Source organism: Camelus dromedarius, chromosome 13 (assembly GCF_036321535.1).
Source record: "Camelus dromedarius isolate mCamDro1 chromosome 13, mCamDro1.pat, whole genome shotgun sequence".
NCBI classification, from domain to species: domain Eukaryota; kingdom Metazoa; phylum Chordata; class Mammalia; order Artiodactyla; family Camelidae; genus Camelus; species Camelus dromedarius.
Window position 1 is genome coordinate 70,256,577 of NC_087448.1, and position 22,488 is coordinate 70,279,064.

Sequence of the window (22,488 nt, forward strand, 5' to 3'; positions counted from 1 at the left end):
CTGGTTCCATCACAGGCACCGTGAGCCATTTCTAACCATCTTACCCTTCATCTCCCACCATCCCGGGTCGCAGCCTAGATGAGAACAGGCATTGCCTGCGATTAGGTCAAACGCCATGTGCTGGCCTCCAGGGAGCTGGGAGGAAGGACATCTGCTCCCTAAGCTTCCTCACACCAGCTTTGGGATTCTCCTAAAATACTAGGCATGTCAGAACGTCAGAATGTCACAGAAACGACCGATGTCTGCCGGCCCCCCTCCCCCTGCCCTCCCCCCGGCACACGGCCCCCCAGCCCTACTTCCTTCCAGCCTGGAAGGTGTCATGCTCTCTCTCACCTCCAGGCACTCACAACGCACTGGTCTCTTCCTAAAATGGGCTCCCCCGCATCCTCTCGGCCTGGCCACCCCTCTCCCCAGGAGGCCTTCCTTGGCTCCTGCGTGGTAGCTTGCTGGGGCAGCAGTGATGGAGTACCACACACTGCGCGGCTTAAACAGCCGGACTTTATTGCTCCTGGTTCTGAAGCCTGGAAGCTGCAGGTCGAGGTGTCTGCGGGCTTGCTGGCTTCCGAGGCCGCTGTCCTTGGTCTGGCCGCTCTCTGGCCACCCCTTCATGTGGTCGTCTCTGTGCACGCACCCCTGCTACGTTTCTGTGTGTTAATCTTCTCTTAACACCAGTCAGATTGGATTAAGACTCACCCTGAGGCCTCCTTTTAGCTTAACCCCTCTTTAAAGGAGCCATCTCCAAACACTGTCCTGTTCTGAGGTCCTGGGGGCTGAGGGCTACGGCTTCCACGTTTGAACCTGGGGGACACGACTCCACCCCTACCACCCGTGTCCATCCGCCACCACCAGAGCTTGTAACACACTTTTACAGTTACTGTTTATTCGTAAAGTGTACTCAAGTACACCACAGGTGTTGTCACTGCTGGATCCCACCCCAGCTTGGCAGGACTCGGTTGATCTAATAAGTAATTTATTAGGCACTGTGAAAACCTTTCACCTGCTCTGCCCAGAAAAGTACCATGAAGTGCAGTGATCACTTTTTTTTAAAAATGTCATGATGATTTTAAATATTTAACTCTAAAAGCTAAAAGCAAATTTCCCCCCTCATGTCTTAAGTAACTGAGACCAGTTCTTTCCTGAGGCTAATGATGAGACCAGTAAAAATTATAATCCTTTTGCTGCTTATGAGGAGGACAACCACCAGTCGGTGTCATGAAAACACAGTCGGTGAAATTCCAGACCCTCTTTGCACTCTGTCACTGTCTGTGTGACATAGCAACAAACTACACCCCACCAGGTGTTTCATCAGGGCTTCTCTTTGGGCTGAAAGGTGCAAGAAAAAGAGGGAGTCTGCCTAATTTTGCACATTGTCCACCAAGTACACTGTACTGTCTCCCCTCACAGCCACCAAGTGAGATTCATATTCTTGCTGTTTCTCCAGCTGGCAACCGAGTCCGGAGAAATCATCCTCATGGCCTTTGGGGAGGATCCTCAGACCCTAAGTTGTGGGTGGACCGTGCACTCACAGTTTGTGCTCAGGCTTGCAAGATTTCCTACCTGCAAGTTACAAATTAACTTGAAGCTGCCAATAATTTCAATCTGTTCTAAAATAAATGGACATCGGACTGTGAATTATCCTCTGTCCATTCACACCACCGAAGCCACAGTCATGAACTAGCTAAAATCAACGTGGAAAATACAAGACGGTGTTGGGCGTTGCAGGCTGTACCTGCACCATCACCTGCGCCGGTAGCACACAGTGTGATCCAAGGAACCCTAACTTCTAACCAGGGAGAGCTCACTCAAGTCCAGCTGCTGATTTTGTAGCACATTGTTTGCCAGGGAGGAGTCAGTCAAGATAGCTAATGACTAAGCATTACCATAGCTTTTAAAGGATGAAAAAGGCAACCTCTTGCCTTCTGATGGCAGAGTAACCCAGCGTGAAGGTGCACATAAAAATAAGACTCGTGATATCGGCTACAGAATCACTGGTGTGCTAGTCATGCGGTCAGTACTGAGCATTCTGCCTCTTCTTTCTCTTTTGAATCAATCTCTCTCTCTTTTTCCTGGGCAAAAACAAACAAACAAACAAAAAACCTTTCCACTTGTATGTAGTTCTTTTGTTTTTAATTGAAAAATACAGTTTTAAAATGCCACAATCACACTCCTAGCCTTATTACTACCAAAAATTCTCAATGTGTACAACAAAGAGGAGCCTAATAATTGAATTGATTTATGTTAATGTCCAGATTTATCATAATTCTTCAATTTTCTTTTTAATTTTCCATCCAAAAATAATAGTTTTTTTGGCAAAAAAAAAAAAAAAAGCCTCAGTTAACTGGGGATTTCAGAGATTTCTGCCAGTTGGGTTGAGTTGACCACTTTCCAGTGTAGTTTCCACTCCTCCCGGATTTGCCACGATCTTTCAGGCTTTTACTCAAAGCCGTCCTTGCGCGGGGCCTCACCTGGCTTTTTGGCCTCATTTTCTTTGTTAAGGAAAAATAAAGACTCTGGAAGCAAAGATGAAGAAGAGAGCAGAGGTTTACTATCAGGAGGGGAACTTGGACCCGGTCAGAAGCTGGGCTTCAGGGATGAGGCTCTGGGAGCTGGGTCTGCTGAGAAAGCTGGGTCTCTGAGTCCTGGAACGTCCTGGGCACCCTCCGGTGACACTGTTGTCACCACCATCATCACTAACAGTACCACTGCAAGCTTCTGGAGATGGGGTGACAGAGGAAATACTCACATATGCAGGTGTGGGGAGGTCGTTCTGCCTTATGCATGATTTAAGTTCAACTTTAAGCTGGCCAGAACAGCCTGTTTCTGGCCTGTCACACGGGCTCTGCTTTAATCACTGAGGAAAAGAATGCACAATTCTAAAAACCAGAGTGGAGTAACTGTGGTTCAGGCATCCGGAATGGAGCTGGGTGGCCATTGTGCACATGGTTTCACACACATTCGTGCAGCTGAGGACTGAAATTTTCTGAACTGTATGGGACTCAAGGACACCACGAGCCGTTCACAGAACACCTGCCAGCGGCCGCCAGCTGCAGCTTCATGGTCTCAAGATTTCTGCTCATAACTACGCATCTGTCTCAGACCCCAACCAGTCTTTACTTAACAGTCACCCTCACTTCTTGCACCTCTGATTATGATTCTTGACAAACAACTTTGCCGTTCTGCAGGTTCTGCCTTTGTAAGTCTCCCGCATTTTGCAGTCTGGTGAAGCACAACGCAGGTGCTTCTTGCCTCTATCCTGGGCTGCAGTCCTCTGGCTCAAGTAAAACCCTCTTCTGTTCCCACCAAAGCTTGTTTATTTCTTATTTTTGTCAGCGGGGGCCAGGCCGTGTACTTCTCGGCATCCTCCATGATGTGTGGAATAATTTTTTTTTGTCTTAGCTTTCCAACTATAAAAAGAAAACCAGAAATTAAAAAAAATACTCAGATCAAAAATTTTACTTGTAAGGGATTGCAGACAGCTTCAGTAAAATGTTTGGACCTGCATATTCTTTTATCTGACCCATAAAGCTTGTTTGTCTGAGTCCAAAGTGCATTTAACAATTCAAGTCCACGTCTACTAGCATGAGAAGTAGCAGTTCCCATGACCTTATTAATTACAAATTCTTACAAAGTAATACATGGAAAACTATAATTATATATAATTATGTAACTATTGTTAAGGGCAACTTCCTTATTATTAATTTATATTTAAGTTCAAAAGTAAGATTTCCCTTTACACAGATCTCTCTTTTTAGAAATCAGTAGAATGCCCGCAATTTAAGGTAATAAATCTGTATTCAGCGTGAAAGGAGATTGTTGATTAAAGCAGGGGAGTGGAGCAGGTGGAAAAAAGAAAAGTGGGAAAATACTACTAAATGTTCAGACAACTTTTATGGATGGAAACTAGTTAAAGGTGAACTGAGGTTCGCTCCAGTCGTGCCCGCGTGGTCCTGCTTGTGCTCAGGATGAAAGGGTCTGTTCAGAACGCAGCACGCTCTGGCCCGTCCGCGAGCCCCGCACACTGCGCCGTTGTTGCAGCCCGGGCTCTGATGCGTCACCAAGGCCGAGTTCTGAAAGGGCAGTTTGTGCGCAGTACATTTCCTTCACGTCGTTGGCTTTCCTTTTTCTGCCTTTGGAGGAGTTTGCTGTAAAAAGCTTTATTCCCTAGTCTGACAGGTTGGTTTTTTCTATGTCCATGAACCGGTGATTAAATCAGTTTCATAGTAACAGATGTGGATTTAGCTTTTTAACTCCAAAGTGATGGTTGGAGTATGGTTGGAAAAAAAACAAATTTTATCCAGTCCAAAGTAAACTCACTCTTTCATCCAAAATCACACACAAAAAAAGTACATTCAAATAACCAAAACTCCCTTAGGGTACTGCACGAGGGTATTTGATGACATGAAACAGTGAAATGAGGCGCATTATACCGTCAGCATTAAATAGTTTTACTGCTCTGTGTAGGCTCCACTCAGCGTCTGACAGTAACACGCATTCATTCACTCATTCGTCCGCAGGACCTTCCCCAGTGGGTGTCAGAAATAAGGCGCCCCTGGCAGGCGGGAGAGCGTGTGTAAGCTGCACTGTGTGATTTGGTAACCATTCGCCACAGGTGATTATTTAACATGGAATTAAAATTTTTTCATTATTTATTAATTTTTTGTTTTCTTTTGGGGGGAGGTAATTAGGATTATTTATTTATTTATTTTTAATGATGGTGCTGGGGATGGAACCCAGGACCTCGTGCATGCTAAGCACGTGCTCTACCACAGAGCTATTATACTCTCCCCCTAAAATGAAATTTAAACCAATTCCATTTAAATCAAACATAAAATTTAGCTCCTTGGTCTCATTAGCCATGTTTCAAGTGCTTGATAGGCAGAGGGTGTTTCTGCAGAGCACACGCACAGAACATTCCCATCGTCGTGGAAGAGTCTACGCTCGGGGGTGCAGGGGGCATGAAACGCACCTGGCTGCACCACTGAGACAATTTGAATAAACTGTGTTTGTTTGTAAGCCCCAGAGCGTGGTCTAAAGAATCACCAGTGACTGGTAATGTGTCTTTTTTAAGATGTATGAGATGCATTCTTCTAAATGTCTATAGTAATACAATACAATGTTGAGAAATGAATGAATGTTACCTTCACACGTGCTCCTCAGAACTCCCCTCATGAAGAGCCAGACGTCACTTCACTGGCACGCTGTGCTGTCCCACTCATTTGGTTTGTGTTTTGGTGAGATTGCTTAATTCCGGGGGTTGTGGGAGTGGTTTGGGAAGACGATAAGTTTCTGTCTCACCCAACCCTAACCCTGAGGTGGTGCTATTCACATAATAGATATCATAGCTCTGGTGCTAATAATAATAATAAAAACAATTTTCCAGAAGATGGCAGTAAAGTATCTTGTTCTAAAAAATCAATAGTATGACGATTTTCTGCCGATGGGAATACAGTGTCTTGAGGAAGAGGTGACTTTTTCTTATTTACACAAAGGTGTGGGATGGTTTTCATTGCTCTAGGTCCTGTATTAAATCCACCCTCTTTTATTAGTGAAAATAAACCAACGCAGTTTAAGGTAAAGAAAGCAAAAAGAATTATCAAGGATATATTGTGAAATTTTAGCTTCCAAAATGCTGACTCTTTGTTAAAATAATATCAATATATTATCTGCGTCATATAGTATGACTAATACAGTGTAATTCACGCTCCCCTGGGCCTCCTGGGGCCGTGGATATAAATGTGATTTATGGAAATAGTGACCACGGGCACGTTTTAAAATGCGTATGTCAGCCATTACAGTAACCACGTTAACAGAGAACCATTGTTCTGCCCATTCTACTGTGGAAGAAACTAAGTTTTAAGGCATTCATTAACCCGTCCAGATCACACCAACAGCGAAAGGAGGATTTGAGACTGGAGCCTGGAGCCCAGGTGCTCCTCCGCCTTCCTGGCACCGACTGAGATCCTGTTACCCACGTGGCATGGTGTTACACTGGGGGTTACAGCCAATACTTTAAGACTCCAGGCATCAGATGTAAAGTGGAATTGCAAGACCAAAGTCCCATTATTTTTCAAAGTAGGCTGTCAGGAATGTTTTAGAACTCTTTGACTTCTTCCCAGCATTGGGGTAGGGGGTGGAGATTTGGGACTCAGACCAGCAGGTGCGTAGATTTGCAGAAGAGCTGTTGTGGACTCTTCTGTACCCTGCGGGGGCTTGTGGGCAGCCAGAGGGACGGGAGGACGTGACCAGGCCGCTCAGAGAAGTGAGGGTCGGTAGGGAAAGGGCTCATGTTTGACTCCTGCCCGGGGAACCTAAAGTGGGGGAGGGGACAAAAATAAGGTCGCGCCTCGATTCCACCCCTGCGTTGTTCTCGCTCAGTGAACCTCATCTGTGCTGTGCCAAGTGCTTCACATTAAACAGCTAATTTCTATGAATGGGTTCTCCAGGTTACTTTCTTAAATAAAAGTGTTTATTATGATGAAAATGATACATTTTACAAATCTTGAAATTTCTTTTGCAATAACATACACCACACCTAAAATGTGTCCAGTGCGAACAGCTTTTTCCGGCCGTTTTACTTACAATTCTATGGCACATGAAAGCAGTATGGTATTTTGCTAATTTTTTGTCCCTATCATATTTATGGTGTTGTATCATTTCTAAGACTGCTCCTCAGAAGCAGTTCCACTCTCTGTGTCTAAGCAAGGGCTCTGAAAGACAAGTTATTTTTCACTATTTTGAATCTGACTTCTCAGCTTGTGTTGGAAAACAACTTCCTTTGCTCTTTTTCCATATCCCAGTTTGGTTTTGCCCTCTATGGTGGGCGTGCAGGGGGTGGGGGAAACAATCTAATGCTTTCAGCTGAAGTTGGAATCTGTGTCCTGTATTGTCCAGGTCCACGTCAAACTGAAGAAAACTCACACACACAAGGAAGTGGGGAGGATGATGTGCTCCTTCCCTCGCTTCTGGAAATAAGCAGAAGAGAAAAGCTTTGAGAGGCAAAGAGCAGGCCTGCCGTGTGTCAGCAGGGAGAAGGGCGGCGCGGGCCTAACCTGGAGAAGCTCACAATTTAGTTGAATTAAGAATTAAGCACTTCTTAACATAGTGGCTGGCACAATAAAAACTGAGTAAATGAATGACTAAGTGTACCAAGCAGGGCTTATGGCAAGCTCAGGCGCTCAGAGAAGTGAGCGTCACCCATCCCCGGGCGCAGCAGGCGGAGCTCCAGAGAGGATGTGGCGCCTGGCTGTTTAAAAGAAGAGACGTTTTTGGGTCATTTGTGGTGAAGAGCACACGGAAGCTGGAGGTTCATCACAGACGGTACAGTTACGTAATTAAAAGCTTTTCTCACCTGGGAGAGGCCTTGCCTGACCACTGACTTCAGAAGACACCCCCTCGCCGCCGCCACTCTCAGCCTCCTTGCCCTGCTTTACTTCCCGCGCAGCACTCCCCGTGACCTGGATTTTTATTTCCTTATATATTACACCGTTCACTTTTTTGTCTACTTGGTTACGTTCTGCGTCTTTCGCTAGAATATCTTTGTCATGTTCACCGCTGTCTCCAGTGTCTAGAATCAGGCTGTCTAATACAGTACCCACCAGCTACCTGTGGCTATTTAACATAAACTGGAATTAACCGAAATGAAATACAGTAGGGTTGATGTCATCGGCGATGTCAGCCGAGTGTCAGCGTGGCTGTGCAGACACGGAGCACTCCTCCCCTTCAGAGAGTTCTGCTGGACGGGCCAGCGCAGAACCCTGACGCACACAGCAAGCGCCCGATAAATGCTGAGTGAATGAGGTTAAGTAAACGAAAGCTAGCCTTGTGGGGAGGGTGTAGCTCAGTGGTGGAGCATGTGTTTAGCATGCATGAGGTCCTGGGTTCAATCCCCAGCACCACCATTAAAAATAACAACAAAAAGCCAGCCATGTCACGCATCCTTTAAGTAAATGGAAGTTGATGAACTTGCCTGTTAGAGCCTCCGGTTTTCTCATCTGTAAACGGAGAACAACTGAAAGATTGTGAGGCTCAAATGAGGTGACGAAGCAAAATTACTTCCCCTGGAAGAACGACGCTGGTGGAAATTATTATTGTTGTAACTCAGCATCCCGGGGCGCCTCGAACTGTGGGTACAAGTGTGATTATGAAAACAGGAAAGACCCTTATTTCCTCGCCTACTTAGCACACTTGGGTTCTCACGAGCCCCCTTGAAATATTTTAATAATCTAATTCTTAAAAGTAAATTAATGGGGGAGGGTATAGCTCAGTGGTAGAGCATGTGCTTACCATGCACAAGATCGTAGGTTCAATTCCCACGACCTCTGTTTAAAAAAACATAAATAAATACAAGTAAACCTAATTACCTGCCCCCCAGAAAGGAAAAAAAAGTAAACTGAGGCCAGGTAAGGGCAGAGCATTTGACCAGCTCTCCCCATTGAAACTTCTCATTGCTAATGGCCCTGTAGGTTAACCCCAGGTCCCCGAGATGTTGTCCCCTGGATATTTGAAAGCTTTCTTACCTCTGGGGACACAAGCCAACCTGGCACCCTTCCTGTTCCAACCGTGGGTCAACCATTTGTCCATGGAGTCTTGGTTCCTTATAGTGAAAACGGCTTTAATGACCAAGATTTGGGCATGAGGGGTTCAGGTCAGATTTGAGACACTGGGTATTGCTGAGCCCAGGCTGTTTCAGGGAGCAGAGCTGGTAAATACCTTTCCTTTCTCTCTCTCTCTTTCTTTCTTTCTTTCTTTCTTTCTTTCTTTCTTTCTTTCTTTCTTTCTTTCGTTAAGGTGTGAGTTCTTACTGATATTTTCAATTCAATTCTAATATCACAGCATTCCTCTTTAAACTGTTTGTTTCTCTAATTATACCTTATTTCTCTGATGCTGAAATCTTCTTGCTAAACAAAATCAGCGTATTTACTTGATTTATCTAGAATACACAAAATATTTGAAATAAAAATATGATATGGCTATGAAAAATGAAACTGCAAAATGAAGTTCAAGATCTTCTTTGTAGTGTTTCCTGTCCTTAGAATATGTTCCAGTAGGTTTGGTGTCTGGAGTCTCCTGTAATTGCTGTTTTGTGTGGTTACATAAGAACATTTCAGCTTGAAGTGCTGGCATTCAGACAGAGGCAAACTTTTAACTAGTCACCTTTTCTTGCTGGTAAAATTGCATTGCTAAAGGAGTATAGAAATCCAGTCTGACTGACTTTATGAGATGAGTGGAAATGCACAAGAAATTCAGCCTCTGAAGTTGGTCCCAAGTTTAACTTAGCTGTTTTCAGTGGCTGAATACTTGGTCATACGTGCAAGATTTGTAATAATGTAACTTTGGCTGTGCAAACCCACTCTGCCCAGTAACATTCCATTTCTAATTGTATTAGGAGCTCCATGTTTTCAGGTGCTGCATGCAACTTTAACTTCATCGAGTTAGCAGCTTCCTTTTCTGAACCACAGAACCACTTTCATACCTGAGTCTCAGGCGACACAAATTGAACTTCCAAAGACTAATCAGAATCTCAGAAATATGTAACGAAGGCGTGTCAAGGCGTCTCTGGCTCAGTCTAACGTCTGGGGGTCGTACGCGTTGCTGGAGGCATCAGCAGTTCTATTTTATTGCCGAGCAGTGATGCGTGCTTCACATCCTTTCCCATGCAGGTCCTTTCAGAGGTTTTAACTTTAGCCACCCCCGTGGGTGTGCGGTGGTATCTCACTGCGGTGTAACTCACATGGTCCTGATGGCCAGTATCTTTTCACTGCTTACTAGCCATTAATATATCTTCTCTGGTGAACAGTCTCTTCAAATCTTTTGCCCACATTTAGATGGGGTTGTCCCTCTCCTGATTGACTGATTGCACTTAAAACGAAATACAGACTCCTTATGAGGACAAGCGCCATGAGCTGCCCCCTGCCTCTCGGATTGCGTTCTGGACCCCTTCTCACCGTGCTGCGCACGCTGGCACCGCGAGCTTGCTGCCGACCCTTGTATCCCTGGATCCTTCTCACCAGTCGGGCTTCCGCTTAAAGATCACACTCTGGGAGAGGACTTCTGCCCAGCCTAAATCAGCACCCTGCTGGGCAGCGCCGTCCTGTCCTTTTCCCTTCCTCAGTGGCAGCGACCACTCTCTGCCATGATCTTACCTGTTTACTCGTTTCTTGCTGGCTCCCCAGGGCTGAGCTCCGTGGGCGCAGGCCCCTGTGCGCTTAATCCTCCTCGCCCAGCAAAGCGTCTGGCGTGGCTGGGAATGCAATACAAGTACTTGTTGGCCAGGTGACTGGGTAGGTGGATGAAGCCACCTCACAGCTTCCTTATTACTGAGTCGCAAGAATTCTCTTATATCCTGAACACACGCTTTTAACCGGATATGTGTTTTGCTAGCAGTGTCTCCTACTGTGTGGTTGGTGTTTTATATTTTCTTAACAGTGTCTCTTGAAGAGCAGTTTTTAGTTTTGACAGAGCCTACTTTAACAATTTTTGCTTTTATGATTCATTTTTTTGTGTCCTGTCTAAAAAATGTTTGCCTAATCAAAGGTCACAAAGGTGAACTTTCTTCTGTTTTCTTGTTCTACAAGGTTTATAATTTTAGCTCTCATATATACATCTAAGATTAATTTCAAGTTAATTTTAAATATGGCATGAAATGAATTTTTTTCATATGAATATCTGGCTGCTCCAGCACACTCTTGAAAAGACTCTTCTTTTTTCTTTGAATTACTCTGGCGTCTTCATCAAAATCAATTGACATGTATTCATGGGTCTGTTTCCGGATTCCTCCTTCTGCCATAATGTCTTAATATCTATAGCTTTAGAGTAAATCTTCCAAATTATGGGTCGTTAGCATTCCCATATAATTTTCAAAATCAGTGTTTTAACTTTTATAATAAAGCCTTATGAGAATTTGAGAATACATTGAATTTATGAATCATTTTGCAGAGAACTGAAATATTGATATTGGGTCTCGATCCATGATGATTATACCTCTTCATTTGTTTACATCTTCTTTAACTTCTCTCAGCAGTTTTGTAGTTTTGGGTTAGGTATTGCCTATATTTTGTTATTTGTTCGTAAGCTTTTAATGTTTCCTGTGCTATTGCAAATGACATTGTTTTAAAATTTTGATTTCTAATTGCTCATTGTTCTTATATATAAATAGAATTCATTTTGATGTATTGACTTTGTATCTATGAATGTATTAAGCTTAACTTATGAGTTCTACCAGCTTTTTAAGATTCTCTAGGAGTTTATAAGTATATGATCACGTCATGTGCAAATCAGCAGAGTTGTGCTTCTTCCTTCCCAATCTTTACGCCTCCTACTTCTCTTTCTTGCCTATTGCATTGCACAGAATTTTTACTACAGCGTTGAACAGAAATGGTGAGAGTGAATATTTTTGCTTTGTGCTCAGCAGTGGGGAGAAAGTTCCCGGTGTTTCACTATTAAGGATGATATTAACCATAGGTTTTCTGTAGATGCTCTTTATCAGGTGGAGGAAGTTCCCTTTTAACTCTAGATTTAAATAGTTCTTATCATGAATGGTTAATGAATTTTGTCATATGCTTGTTCTACATCTTTTGAGATAATCGTACAGGTTTTCTTTTTCAGTCTATTTATATAGTGAATTACATTTTGAATGTTTGAACAACCTCATGTTGTTACGATAAACACCATTTGGTTATGCTGTTTTATCCTTTTTATATATTACTAGACTCAGTCTGCTAGTATTTTCTTTTTATTGAAATATGGTTGATTTACAATCTGCTGCTACTTTAAAAATAACGTTTACATCATGTCCACGCGGGGTATAAGCCTTTTCCTTTACTGTTTTTGTCAGGTTTTGATGTTAGGGTCATACTGGCCTCATAAATTTAGTTGGAAAATTCTCTCCCTCTTACACTTTCTAGAAGGGTTTTCATGCTTTTGGTATCATTTAATCTTTAAATGCTCGGGAGACTTTACCGGTGAAGACATCGGAACCTGAAATTTCCTTTGGGGAGGTTTTAAACTCAAATTAAATCTCTCCCGGAGAGGCCTTTTGGGTTATCCATTTCTTCGTGAGTAAGACTTAGTTGTTTGTTTCCTTCAAGCCTTCAGGTAATTGGGCCATTTCATAAGTATGTCTTATTTACTAATATAAAGTTGTTCTTAAGTGTCCCTTATTGCTCTTGTTTTCTGTAGGATGTGTAATGCTATTTCTGTTTGCGTTCCTGATACTGGCGATGTCTGTGTTCTATTGCGCTCTCTGTCCATCTGGCTAAGAATGTACCCATTTTATCAATCTTTCCAAGGAACCAGCTTTTGCTTTCATTAATTTTCTCTGTTGTTATTCAGTTTTCTATTTCATAGACTTCTGTACTTTCCTTTTTGATAACTTTGAGATTAATTTGTTTTTCTTTTTCTAGTTTCTTAAGATGGATGGTTTTGATCATAGGTTTGAGATCTTCTGATATTGGCATTTCATGGTGTATTAGGAACTATACAGCTGCATCCCATAATGTAAGTTTTTAAAGCAACTTAAAAATTTTTTTTAAATTTTTAATTTTTTGGTGGGGGGAGGTAATTAGGTTTGTTTGTTTGTTTATTCACTTATTTATTGTTAGAGGAGGCACTGAGGATTGAACCCAGGACCTCATGCATGCCAAGCACAAGCTCCACCACTTGAGCTGTACCTTCCCCACCATGATGTAATTTTGTAAATTTATTTTAAAATATACATAAAATTCTAAGAGCTTTTTCGGATTAACCAAGAGACAGAAGGTTCCATGTTGCTCCTCCCCCAGTTCGCCCCTTCTGCTCCTTTGCGTTCAACCTCTCACCACACCCCAGCTCCTGGCAACCACTGATTTACTCTCTACCCCGGTCGTGTTGCCGCTTCTAGAATTTCATACAGATGTAATCACATGGTGTACAGTCTTTTGAGTCTGGCTTCTCTCATCAGTGGATTTCACTTGGCTTCAGCCACATTGTGTAGGCCAGTAGCTCATTCCTTTTTATTGCCAAGTTTGTGTCTTTTATTGTCCATTGTATGGATTTACCACAGACTGTTTTCCCATTTGCCGACTGAAGGGCTGTTAGGTTGTTTCCAGTTTGGGGATTATGAACAAAGCAGACACAAATGACTGCCTACAGGTTTTTGTATTACTAAGTTTTCATTTCATTTGGGTAAATACCTCAGAATAAAAATTCTGGCATTTTGAGGACGGTGGCAGAAATCCTACATAGTAATTTACATATACCATTATATGTTTAAGTGTATAAGAAATTGTTAAGACTGTTTTCCAAGGTGGCTGTACCATTTTGCATTCCCATCAGTGATGAATGAGAGTTCCTGTGGCTCCACATCCTCACTAGCACCTGGAATTGTCAGGTTTTTGTTTTGTTTTGTTTTAATGTTAACCATTCTATTAGGTATGTGGTGGTATCTCATTATGGTTTTGGCCAGCGTTTCCCTAGTGACTAGCGATATTCGTATCTTTTCATGTGCTTATTTGCCAGTTATAAATATTCTTTCACAGAATGTCTGTTTAAATCTTTTGGCCTTTAAAAAATGTGGTAAAGTGTACATAACATAAAATTTATTATTTTAACCCTTTTCAGTGAACATTCAGTAGTGTTACGTATGTTTACATTGTTGTACAACTCATCTCCAGAACTGTTTTCACCTTGCACAGCTAAAACTCTATTCTCACAAACAACAACAAAGTTTAAAAACTTAAAAAAAGTTTTATTGTCATAAAATATACACAACATAAAATTTACTATACCATTTAAAAGTTACATTTCTGCAGCATTAAGTACATTTATGTTGCTGTGCAACCATCACCTCCATCCATTGCCAAAACTTTCTCATCTTCCCAACTGAAATTTCATTCCCACTGAACAACAGGTCCCCATTCCCCCCTCCCTGCAGCCCCTGGCATCCACCATTCTTTCTGCCTATATGAATTTAATAACTCTAGGGACCGCCTAAAATTGGAATCACACTATATTTGTTCTTTTGTGACGGGCTCAGTTCACTGAGCATAATGTCTTCAAGGGTCACCCATGTTGTAGCCTGTGTCAGAATGTCCTTCCTTTTTAAGGCTGAATAATATTCCACTGTATGGATGGACCACGTTGTGTTCAGCCATTCATTTGTTGATGACCGCTGTATTGCTTCTACTTTTTGGTTATTGTGAACAATGTTGCCATGAACATGGGTGTACAAATATCTGTTTAAAATTTACTTTTTATTCTTTTGTGTATAAACCCTGAAATGGGATTGCTAGATCATATGATAATTCTATCTTTAAAATTTTGAGGAGCCACCATACTATTTTCCATAGTGGCTGCACCATTTTACATTAGGAGCACCAAAGCAGCAAAACAAATTCCAATTTCTGCACATCCTCACCAATACTTGTTTTCTTTTTACAGTAGCCATCCCAATGGTACCTCATTACCTAAGAGGTACCATTAGGTAACCACCCTGGGCCAAGGGACCAGCCCCTTCTTTGCAAAGAGGCACACGGGCCAGCCCCTGCCACCCCAGGAGGGAGCCCTGCCGGGCACTCGCTGTGCACCCCTCCACCGGCGAGCTGCCTGTGCGGCCGCAGCACCTGCTCAGGTCAGGAGCTGGGGAGCCCTGCAGTCTGGTGCACTCAGCACCGGGTGCAGAAGCTGACCCCTCCCCACGACATGCTGTAACTTTTCTCGCCAGAAAAGGCGGTGCCAATGTAAGCTTGTCTTCAATCGTGCAGGACAGAGTTGTGCCTCCGATGCACTTCAATGCCAATACGGGAATGTCATCAGCCTTCGGAGTTGCAGCCAGTCTGACGGGGGAAAGATGACATCTTTGTTGTATTACTTTTCTCTTGAGTTGCGTGCCTTTTCAAATGTCTGTTGATAACGTGTGAAATTGTTCTGGAAGGCCCACCTCTGGCTCTGCTCGAGCGCTGCCTAATCGTCTGGACCTGGACGACCGGTGTCTCCCTCCAGTCTGTGCTGTGCGGACACTGCTGTCGCGGGAGGTGCGACGACCTCCCTCCGGTCTGTTTCCGAAAAGAGCCCGGGGCGGCGGCGCGGGGGCACTTCCTTTTTCGGGAACCTAAGCCAGCGCGGCCTCTTGCAGGAGGAAGCACCGACCACGGCTCTCGCCTCCTTGCCGTGGGGCTCCGCGGCCCTCCGGTCCGGCGCACAGCCCACCCCAGCGTCCCCGGTCCGTGGTCCCAAGGCCCTGTTTCCAAGGCCTCAGTCTCCTCTGCGGAGGAGGGCGAGGTCTTCCTGGAAACCAGTGTGAACCCAGCAATGCCGTGCTGTTTATGGCCTGAGCTGGTGTGGACGGAAGCGGCGCTAACATCTGCAACCGGGAAGGAGATTCTGGTGATCATTTCTGGGTCATTTAGAGGTCGTGCCTTGTGCCGGCCTGGAGGTGTCCCTTCCCCGCGCACTGACTTCGGGGCGCGGCTGGAAATTGATCAAAAGAAAGTGAATGACTGGAGTCTCAAGTGGCTGCTCTCCGGGGTGCCCACCCCGCGGGTCCCCGGGCTCCTCCCCGCCCGCGCGCGCCCCCGACGGGCCGGCGGCGCCCCCACCCCCGCCACCCGGCCCCGAGCCCGGCGCGCGCGCGCGTGGACAGGGCGTGGCGAGGTGGAGGCTCCGCCCGCGCCCACTCTTGGGCGGGGCGCCGCGCCCCGCAGCCGCTCCCGGGGGGGCGGAGCCAATGCCCGGGTGGCGCGCGCTGCAGCTGTCGGCTCGGGCACCGCGCGGGCCATGGCGTCTCCCGAGTCCTCGGCGGCCGGCGGGGTGGCGGTGATCGGCAGGTAAGGCTCGAGCCCGTGCGCCCGGGAGGACGACAGGGATCGGGCCGGCGGGGGCGCGGCCCCGTGTCTCTCCAGCGGCGGCCAGGCTGCGGTGCGCTGCGGTTCGGCGGAGCTGGGTGATGCGGGCCCAGCAGGGACAGCGGCATGTTGGCGCGGCGAGCGGATGCAGTGGGGTCGCGCCCCGGTTCCGTCGGAGGGGCGAGCCCGGGGGCGCGGCGGGGCCGGCCCGGCGGCAGGGTGACGCGCGCGGGACCCGACTGCCGCAGGGCGCGCTCCGGCCCGAGGCTGTGGCGGGACCACCGCTTGTGGGGGGCGGGCCGCGCGATCCGAATCGACGTCTGATTCGTGGCGGGGGCCCCCTTCCCGGAGGGCATCCCAGTTTGCCCGGACGACTGTGTCAGGGTAGCGGCCTGAGTTCCATCCACGGCTTCCTGGTTGGCGCTCCCATCCGACTTTTACAACTCTTGCTGTTTTCTTTCTTTTTTTTTTTTAAGGGGAGGGGTCGTGTGTACCTTCACCCGGTAAGTTACCCTGCCGACGTGTCCGGACTTGCTGTGGTAGTTTGCTGCGCCTTTTTGGTGTCCGGCGTCCGGCTGCGCCGCCGAGGGGCTGGCCTGCCCGACCCTCAGTCACGGCCCGGGCCTGAGTCTGGGTCTCCTTAGAGCGCATCTGAGGAGGAGGCCAGGATGCTCTGTGTTTACACAGCTTTCTTTTACACGGAGCACTGGCATTATCTGCGCCTTTGTCCTTTCCAAGCACGTGGGTGTGCCGCTACCTAATGAAAGGACATAAAAATATGTAAGAACGCGAACTTTGTGCCGGGCTTGGGGATCTTTCTTCCCCCGCGCCTGCGTTGTCCAGGGTCAAGGCTGGAGTTTTGTATGTGAACCCCGGCCTCGGCCTAGGATTGGTGTTCTGCCGCCAGCCACAAAGGTCAGGTGCAGTTGGGAGTTGATTGTACGGGCGACTCTCGGACAGCCCGCGGGCTGGGGGCGCCCACCGTCCACCGCAGTGGGAAGTCCGGTTTAATGCCCGGTGGTCCGCCGTGCCCGCGGTCCCTCCGCCTCAGGTAACCATCCGCAGCTCCTGTGTCCTGCAGCGCTGCTGCTGCTTTAAACCCTGCGTGTCCCTGGACCGGTGGAGTCCGAACCCGAGTCGTTCCAGGGTCAGCTGCTCGCTGAGGAAGGGGCTGCGGTTGTGGAGTCCGTTTATTTCTGATGCCTCAACGGAGGCTGACAAGGGTTGGCAAACTTTAAGGACCGCAGGAATTAGGATGGAAAGTCTTGTCTCCCTCACACCTTTAGCACCTAAAAAAACCCATCTCTGCTTCTGGGGTGGCCCTGCTTTCCCTCCCTGCCTCCCTCCTCCCTCTGTCCCCTCCTGTGCCCTCTCTCCCCTTTCTGTCCCCTCTTGTCCCCTCTCTTCTCTCTCCCCACCACTGGCCTCCTAGGTGATTCCAAGAAACATCCATTCAAAAGATGAGGCTGGGGAATGTAAATTAATTGGCTAGAACCTGATTGAGTTTCATTCTTGGATTTCAGCAGACCAAAATATACATATTTCAAAATTTCAGAAACATATTGGGCCATTGTGTTCCCAATTTTTCCTTAATAATGACCAGACCTGCTCTTAAAGTGCTTGCTAGAAATTCTGCCTCTGTTTTGTTCATTTCCACCCATCTTTCCATCAAGGCCACTCTTCCTCAGGCCCTGAGCTTTCCTGAGGGCATCCAGGGTGAGCCCCTCAGAGTGGTGGGCTTGAGAGTGTAAGAGTGTGTTTTTGAAGAATTAAGAAAGGAGAGAAAACTCCCTTGGGTCCAGGGCTGCGGGAAAATCTGGTAAAGGCAGCCTGGGAACCTGGGAGTAAGATAGGTATCCAGGAGGGGTGTCCCCAGCCTCCCTTCCCCATAGCCTGCAGCTCTCTTTACAGAACAGTGTTTCCGGAGGATAAAGTGTGACTTCTGTTTTCATACAGACACGCATTGTGTTTACTCTGATTCTCAGCCCATAGATGGTGCTAAGCTGTGACCTGTCTGGGGAAGGCCAGCATGGTCATATTCCTGCAAGCAAGAAGTGCTGTCTGGAGAAGGCAGACCTGCAGGGGGGCCCAGGGGACCTTTTGAGACACAGTCCCCAGGAGAACAAAGGGACAGGTGGCACCGCTGGGGGTGGGGACCGCAGAGCTGAGACTGGGAGAGTGTTGTCTGTTTTCTTCCAGGCCAGCAGGATGAGCCCAGTTGCCCCCTGGTGGGCCAGGCAAGCCTCATCCAAACCCAGGAGCAACAGGTTAAGTTAATGTTCATTAAAATTAAAGGAAAAAAAAACAAAAAAACCGTGGTGAGATGAATATTTTACCATTTTGGCCATCTTAGCACTTTTAAGTGCACAGCTCAGTGGCAGTAAGTACATTCACACTGTTGTGCAGCCGTCACCACCATCACCGCCAGAACTTTTTCCTCTTGCAAAACTAAAACTGTGTCCTCATGAAACACTGCCCACTCCCAGCCCCCGGCCCCGACCCCTATCCTGCTCTGTCTCTGAATCTGACGGCTCTGCATTCCGCCCAGTGGTGGGGTCACACAGTACCTGTCTTTTTCTGACTGGCTTCCTGCATTTCCTCCGTGCTGTGTGTCGCTCCTGTCAGCATTTCCTTCCTTTTAAAGAAGCCTGAGTAAGTGCTGATTTTTAAAAACATGAGATGCTGAGTGTGGATACTGCCCTTTGTGTCCGGAGCTGGATCGCTCAGCAGGCTGCTGAGGTTTAAGCGTGTCTGTTAGCCCATCGTCCCCCAAGAGGGCCTTGAGGTCTGTCCCCCCTGAGGCGGGCCAGCTGGGGACCCTTGCTGGCGTTTGGGATTGGAAACGAAATTGGTTAGTTCCCATCTGGCTCTGGAACTGCCTTCCTGTAGCCACCGCCTCTGGAAAAATCCCTCAAAGATCTGGGCCATTGACGTCTGGTGAGGGAACACGCGTCCGCATCCCTGCGTCAGTCTGAACACTCATCAGACAAGGACTTCTGGGAGACGATTCTCATCCTGCTCTGAGGGGACCCTACCTTCCACTAGACGTGATCGTTGTTTCCTCTTGGGCCTCCCTTCTACTCAACAAAACTAAGAACTTCTGACTAAGACTGCTTTACGTTCACTTGTGTGGCAGGAGTTGGCTTTCAAAGCATTTCACGTACATTCATTTTTTAACAACAGATTCTATTGAGATGTATTTCCTAGGCCGTTCCATCCACCCATTTAAAATGTACAATTTGGTGGTTTATAGCATATTTACAGTCCCATTCCCTCCTCCCCGGGCCCGGCAGCCACAGGTCTACTTTCTGTCCGTACGGACATTTCGTGTACATGGATTCATCTGCCGTGTAGCCCCTCCTGGGTGGCTTCTTTACCTGAGCGTCTTTTCCCAGGCCAGCCACGTGGCAGCCCTGCACCCTTGGTGTGGCTGGGGAGCTCTGTGGCTGGTGAACCACACGTTATTTGCTCATTAGTTGGTGGACTTCTGCGTTGTTTCCACCGAGCTGCTCTGAGTAACGCCAACACAAACGCACTGTCTGGGGGGGGCTCTGGGACATGCATTTTTATTTCTGCTGGGTGCAGAACCTGGGAGTGGAACTGCTGCTAGAAACATTCATTTTTTTTTAATAGACTTTATTTTTTAAGATTTACAGGAAAATTGTGAAGAGAGTACACAAGCTCCCACACCTGCTCACCCAGTACTAGCATCCAGGCCAGCAGGGCACGCCTAGTACAAGTCACGAATCCAAATCCACCTCGACGTGTTACTGCTCGGGGACATCCACACTTTACTCAGCTTTCCTCCGGTGTTCAGGGCCCCAAGCACGTTTATTCGCCCTCTTACCCTCCTGGGCTCCTCTCGACTCTGACGGTTTCTCAGACTCCCTTTGTTTTCAGTGGTCTGGGCACTTTGGGAGCGCTGGTCTGCGGTCTGTGGGACGTTCCTCTGTTGGGGCTTGTGTGACGCTCCTGCCCCGATCAGTCTGCGTGGCCGGCGTGGGGAGGAAGACTCTAGGAGGCACGAGTCCTCCTCATCTCAGATCAGGGGACACACGGAGGACTTGATTTGTTAAGGTTGCTGCTGACCTCCACCCTCGGCCTGGGGCTATGTCTGTCCGGCGTCTCCTCTGCAGTCACTCTGTCTCTTTTCTGTGCTGCCCTCTTTGGGAGGAAGTCTCCACCCGGCCCACGTGTCGGGGGCCACATGTCCCCGCGGGCAGAGCAAACACAGATTGTCCGGGGACAATTCTGCAGGGAGGTGGGCTTCTCTCTTTTCACTTTACTTTGCAAACGTTTATTTCTGATGGATGGGCTCGTGGGTGTTCACTTCACGCTGGTTTGCGGCCCAGGGAGGCTTTACTCCTGGGCCTCGGGAGCATTCGTGCATCCTCTGAGGACGCAGCCAGGGAGGCGGGGGGGTTGTCCCGGCGGTTGTTTTCAGCACTTCTTTACTTCCTGGATCTGCAGATTGCTCTGGGTTTGTCTTGTGTGCTCGGGGCCCTAGGGGCTCCCCACGCCGCAAGTCTAACCTTGCGGCAGCCGCGTGTGAATTCTCCGCATCTCTTTCATCTTTGCCTTTCCTGGTAGGTCTGACGTGGCGGGCGGGGGCCACCAGGTGCGATTCAGCCGTCAGGCCGCTCCGTCCATCTCATGGCGCTTGGAGCCTGTGTAGGCTTTTTAAAAATCTTATTTATTTTAATTTTAATTTAAGTATAGTCGGTTTACAACGCTGTTAGTCTCTGGTGTCCAGCACAGTGACTCAGTCATGTACATACACCGATTCCTGTCCATACTTCTTTCCACTATAGGCGACCACCGGGTACTGAACACAGGTCCCTGTGCTGTGCAGTGGGACGGGGTTGTCTATTTCACATACAGTAGTTAGTGCCTGCAAAGCCCAGAGCCTGCGTCCTCCTGGCCCCTCATGCCTGTTTTCCCACGTGTAAAGTGGATCTCGTAACAGCGCCTCCCTCAGAGGGCTGCTGTGAGGTCGGCCGGGGTAAGGCGTGCGCTGTGGGAATGTTGCCGGGTACCCAGTCCATCCTCCAGTGCTGGTGGTGGAAGCGAGCTGGTTTACTGGAGGAGAGGGCAGGTGTTCTCTGTTGGTCAGGTTCAGTGATTTGCCCAGGACAGTGCCAGCTGGAAGTCCCTGGAGGCCCTTTTGCCTGGACACCCTGCCACCCCCTCCCCCCCATGTGGCGTTTGTCTTAGCCCTGCGTGGGCCCCGCGCGGTGGCCAGAGCGCCACACGGGCACTGGAGTGAGACTCAGGAGCTCTGCATGGGAACATTTTAAATAGAGACAGCTCTCCAAGTGTGTCATTTCACCAGATCAGATGCTCTAAGAGCAGGACGCTGTGACAACCTTCCTGTGGCCAGGCGTGGGAGCGGCCGGTCTCCAGGCTGACGGCCCTCTGCTCTCTCCCCAGCGGACTCATTGGGCGCAGCTGGGCCATGCTGTTCGCGGCCGGGGGCATCCCCGTGAGGCTCTATGACGTGGATCCGCGGCAGGTGACAGGCGCCCTGGACAACATCCGGTGAGTCAGGTGGCCCCTCCCGGGGCCCGCGGGGTCCTTTCCCGAGTTCTCCAGGCTGCGAATCTGCATCTCAGTCTCCCTGAGGCTGTAAAGGCCAGGGCTGGGTGGCCGGGGACTGGACTGACACCGAGGGAGGGACTCAGACTGTGAAAGGGGACTTGGGAGGTGATGGCAGTGGCAGAACTGAGCGTTAAGTCCCTGGCGTCCCGCTGAGTGAGGCAGTGAGCGGCTCTCCGGTGTCACATGGCCGGAGCTGTGCCGGCTGTGCGTTTTAGAAACAGACGTCCTGAGGTTTGTCTTGACCCTTGACCCGACGGTGGCAGGACCAGAATGGACTGTGATAGCAGGGTCTAAGGCGTGAGAGTAGATGGACTCACCAAACGCCCAGCGCTCAGCACGCGGAGGGCTGAGTTTTGGGAACCATCAGAGGAAGGAGAAGAGTAGGAACCAAAGGAAAAAGGCCAAAACACGGAGGCCAGAGACACAAGAATCAGACTAGTTCATGACTCGGCCCGAGATGCCATCCCGACCGCAGTTCTGACCGCCTCCGGGGGCACGTTTAGGCGGTCAGTCTCCATCTTCGGGGCATAACTTGGATTTGCCTTTCTGTGTAACAAAGTGTGCTTTATTGTTTACTTGTTGAAAAGATTATTATGTCAGGCTCTAGGCATCAGGAAATTACAGCTTTGCCCAGTTTTGTTGTTTAACCGCTAAGCACCCAAAACGCAGAGAGGTCCCAAGTGGCAGGTAGCCAGTGATGAGGGAAAACACCGTCTGAAAAACATAAACAAGCCCCCCCAAACAAAACCGCCACATAAACCAGCGTCCCCCCCCACCGCCGGCTTTGCCCTGTGCTGTTACGGAAGGAAGAGGAACTGGCGTGAACACGTGGTGTCCAGGCGCGCACTGCTCACTGGGGTGGGGGTGCGCGGACGAACAAGACACGACTGCTCCTTCCGGCCTGGAGCGTGTAGCCTGGAAGCCTCGCTGTGCTGCTGCCCTCCGCGAGCCCCGGGGGCAGACTCACTGCTGCTGTTTCAGGAGAACTTCGGTCTGTGAGTGGTCAGGAGGCCGCTCACACACACAGCAGGGCGCAGAGTCCAGCCCCGGTTTATCGGATGTGCCAAGCCAG

General features: G+C 48.1%; 1 protein-coding gene across 5 annotated transcripts in view; it reads left to right on the forward strand.

Moving 5' to 3' along the window:
- Nucleotides 1-7,258: 7,258 nt before the first annotated feature.
- CRYL1 (crystallin lambda 1) overlaps nucleotides 7,259-22,488 on the forward strand; it is a 78,498-nt gene continuing 63,268 nt past the window's right edge. For 2 of the 5 annotated variants that reach the window (XM_031465700.2, XM_031465702.2), the window contains exons 1-2: nucleotides 15,681-15,800; nucleotides 21,249-21,356. In XM_031465700.2, the coding sequence (XP_031321560.1) occupies nucleotides 15,751-15,800; nucleotides 21,249-21,356 (158 nt within the window). In that variant the 5' untranslated portion in view covers nucleotides 15,681-15,750. Of the gene's footprint in view, nucleotides 7,318-15,680; nucleotides 15,801-16,715; nucleotides 16,870-21,248; nucleotides 21,357-22,488 lie in introns of those variants that run through there. The other 3 variants (XM_064493293.1, XM_031465703.2, XM_031465701.2) reach the window with 3 other exon arrangements.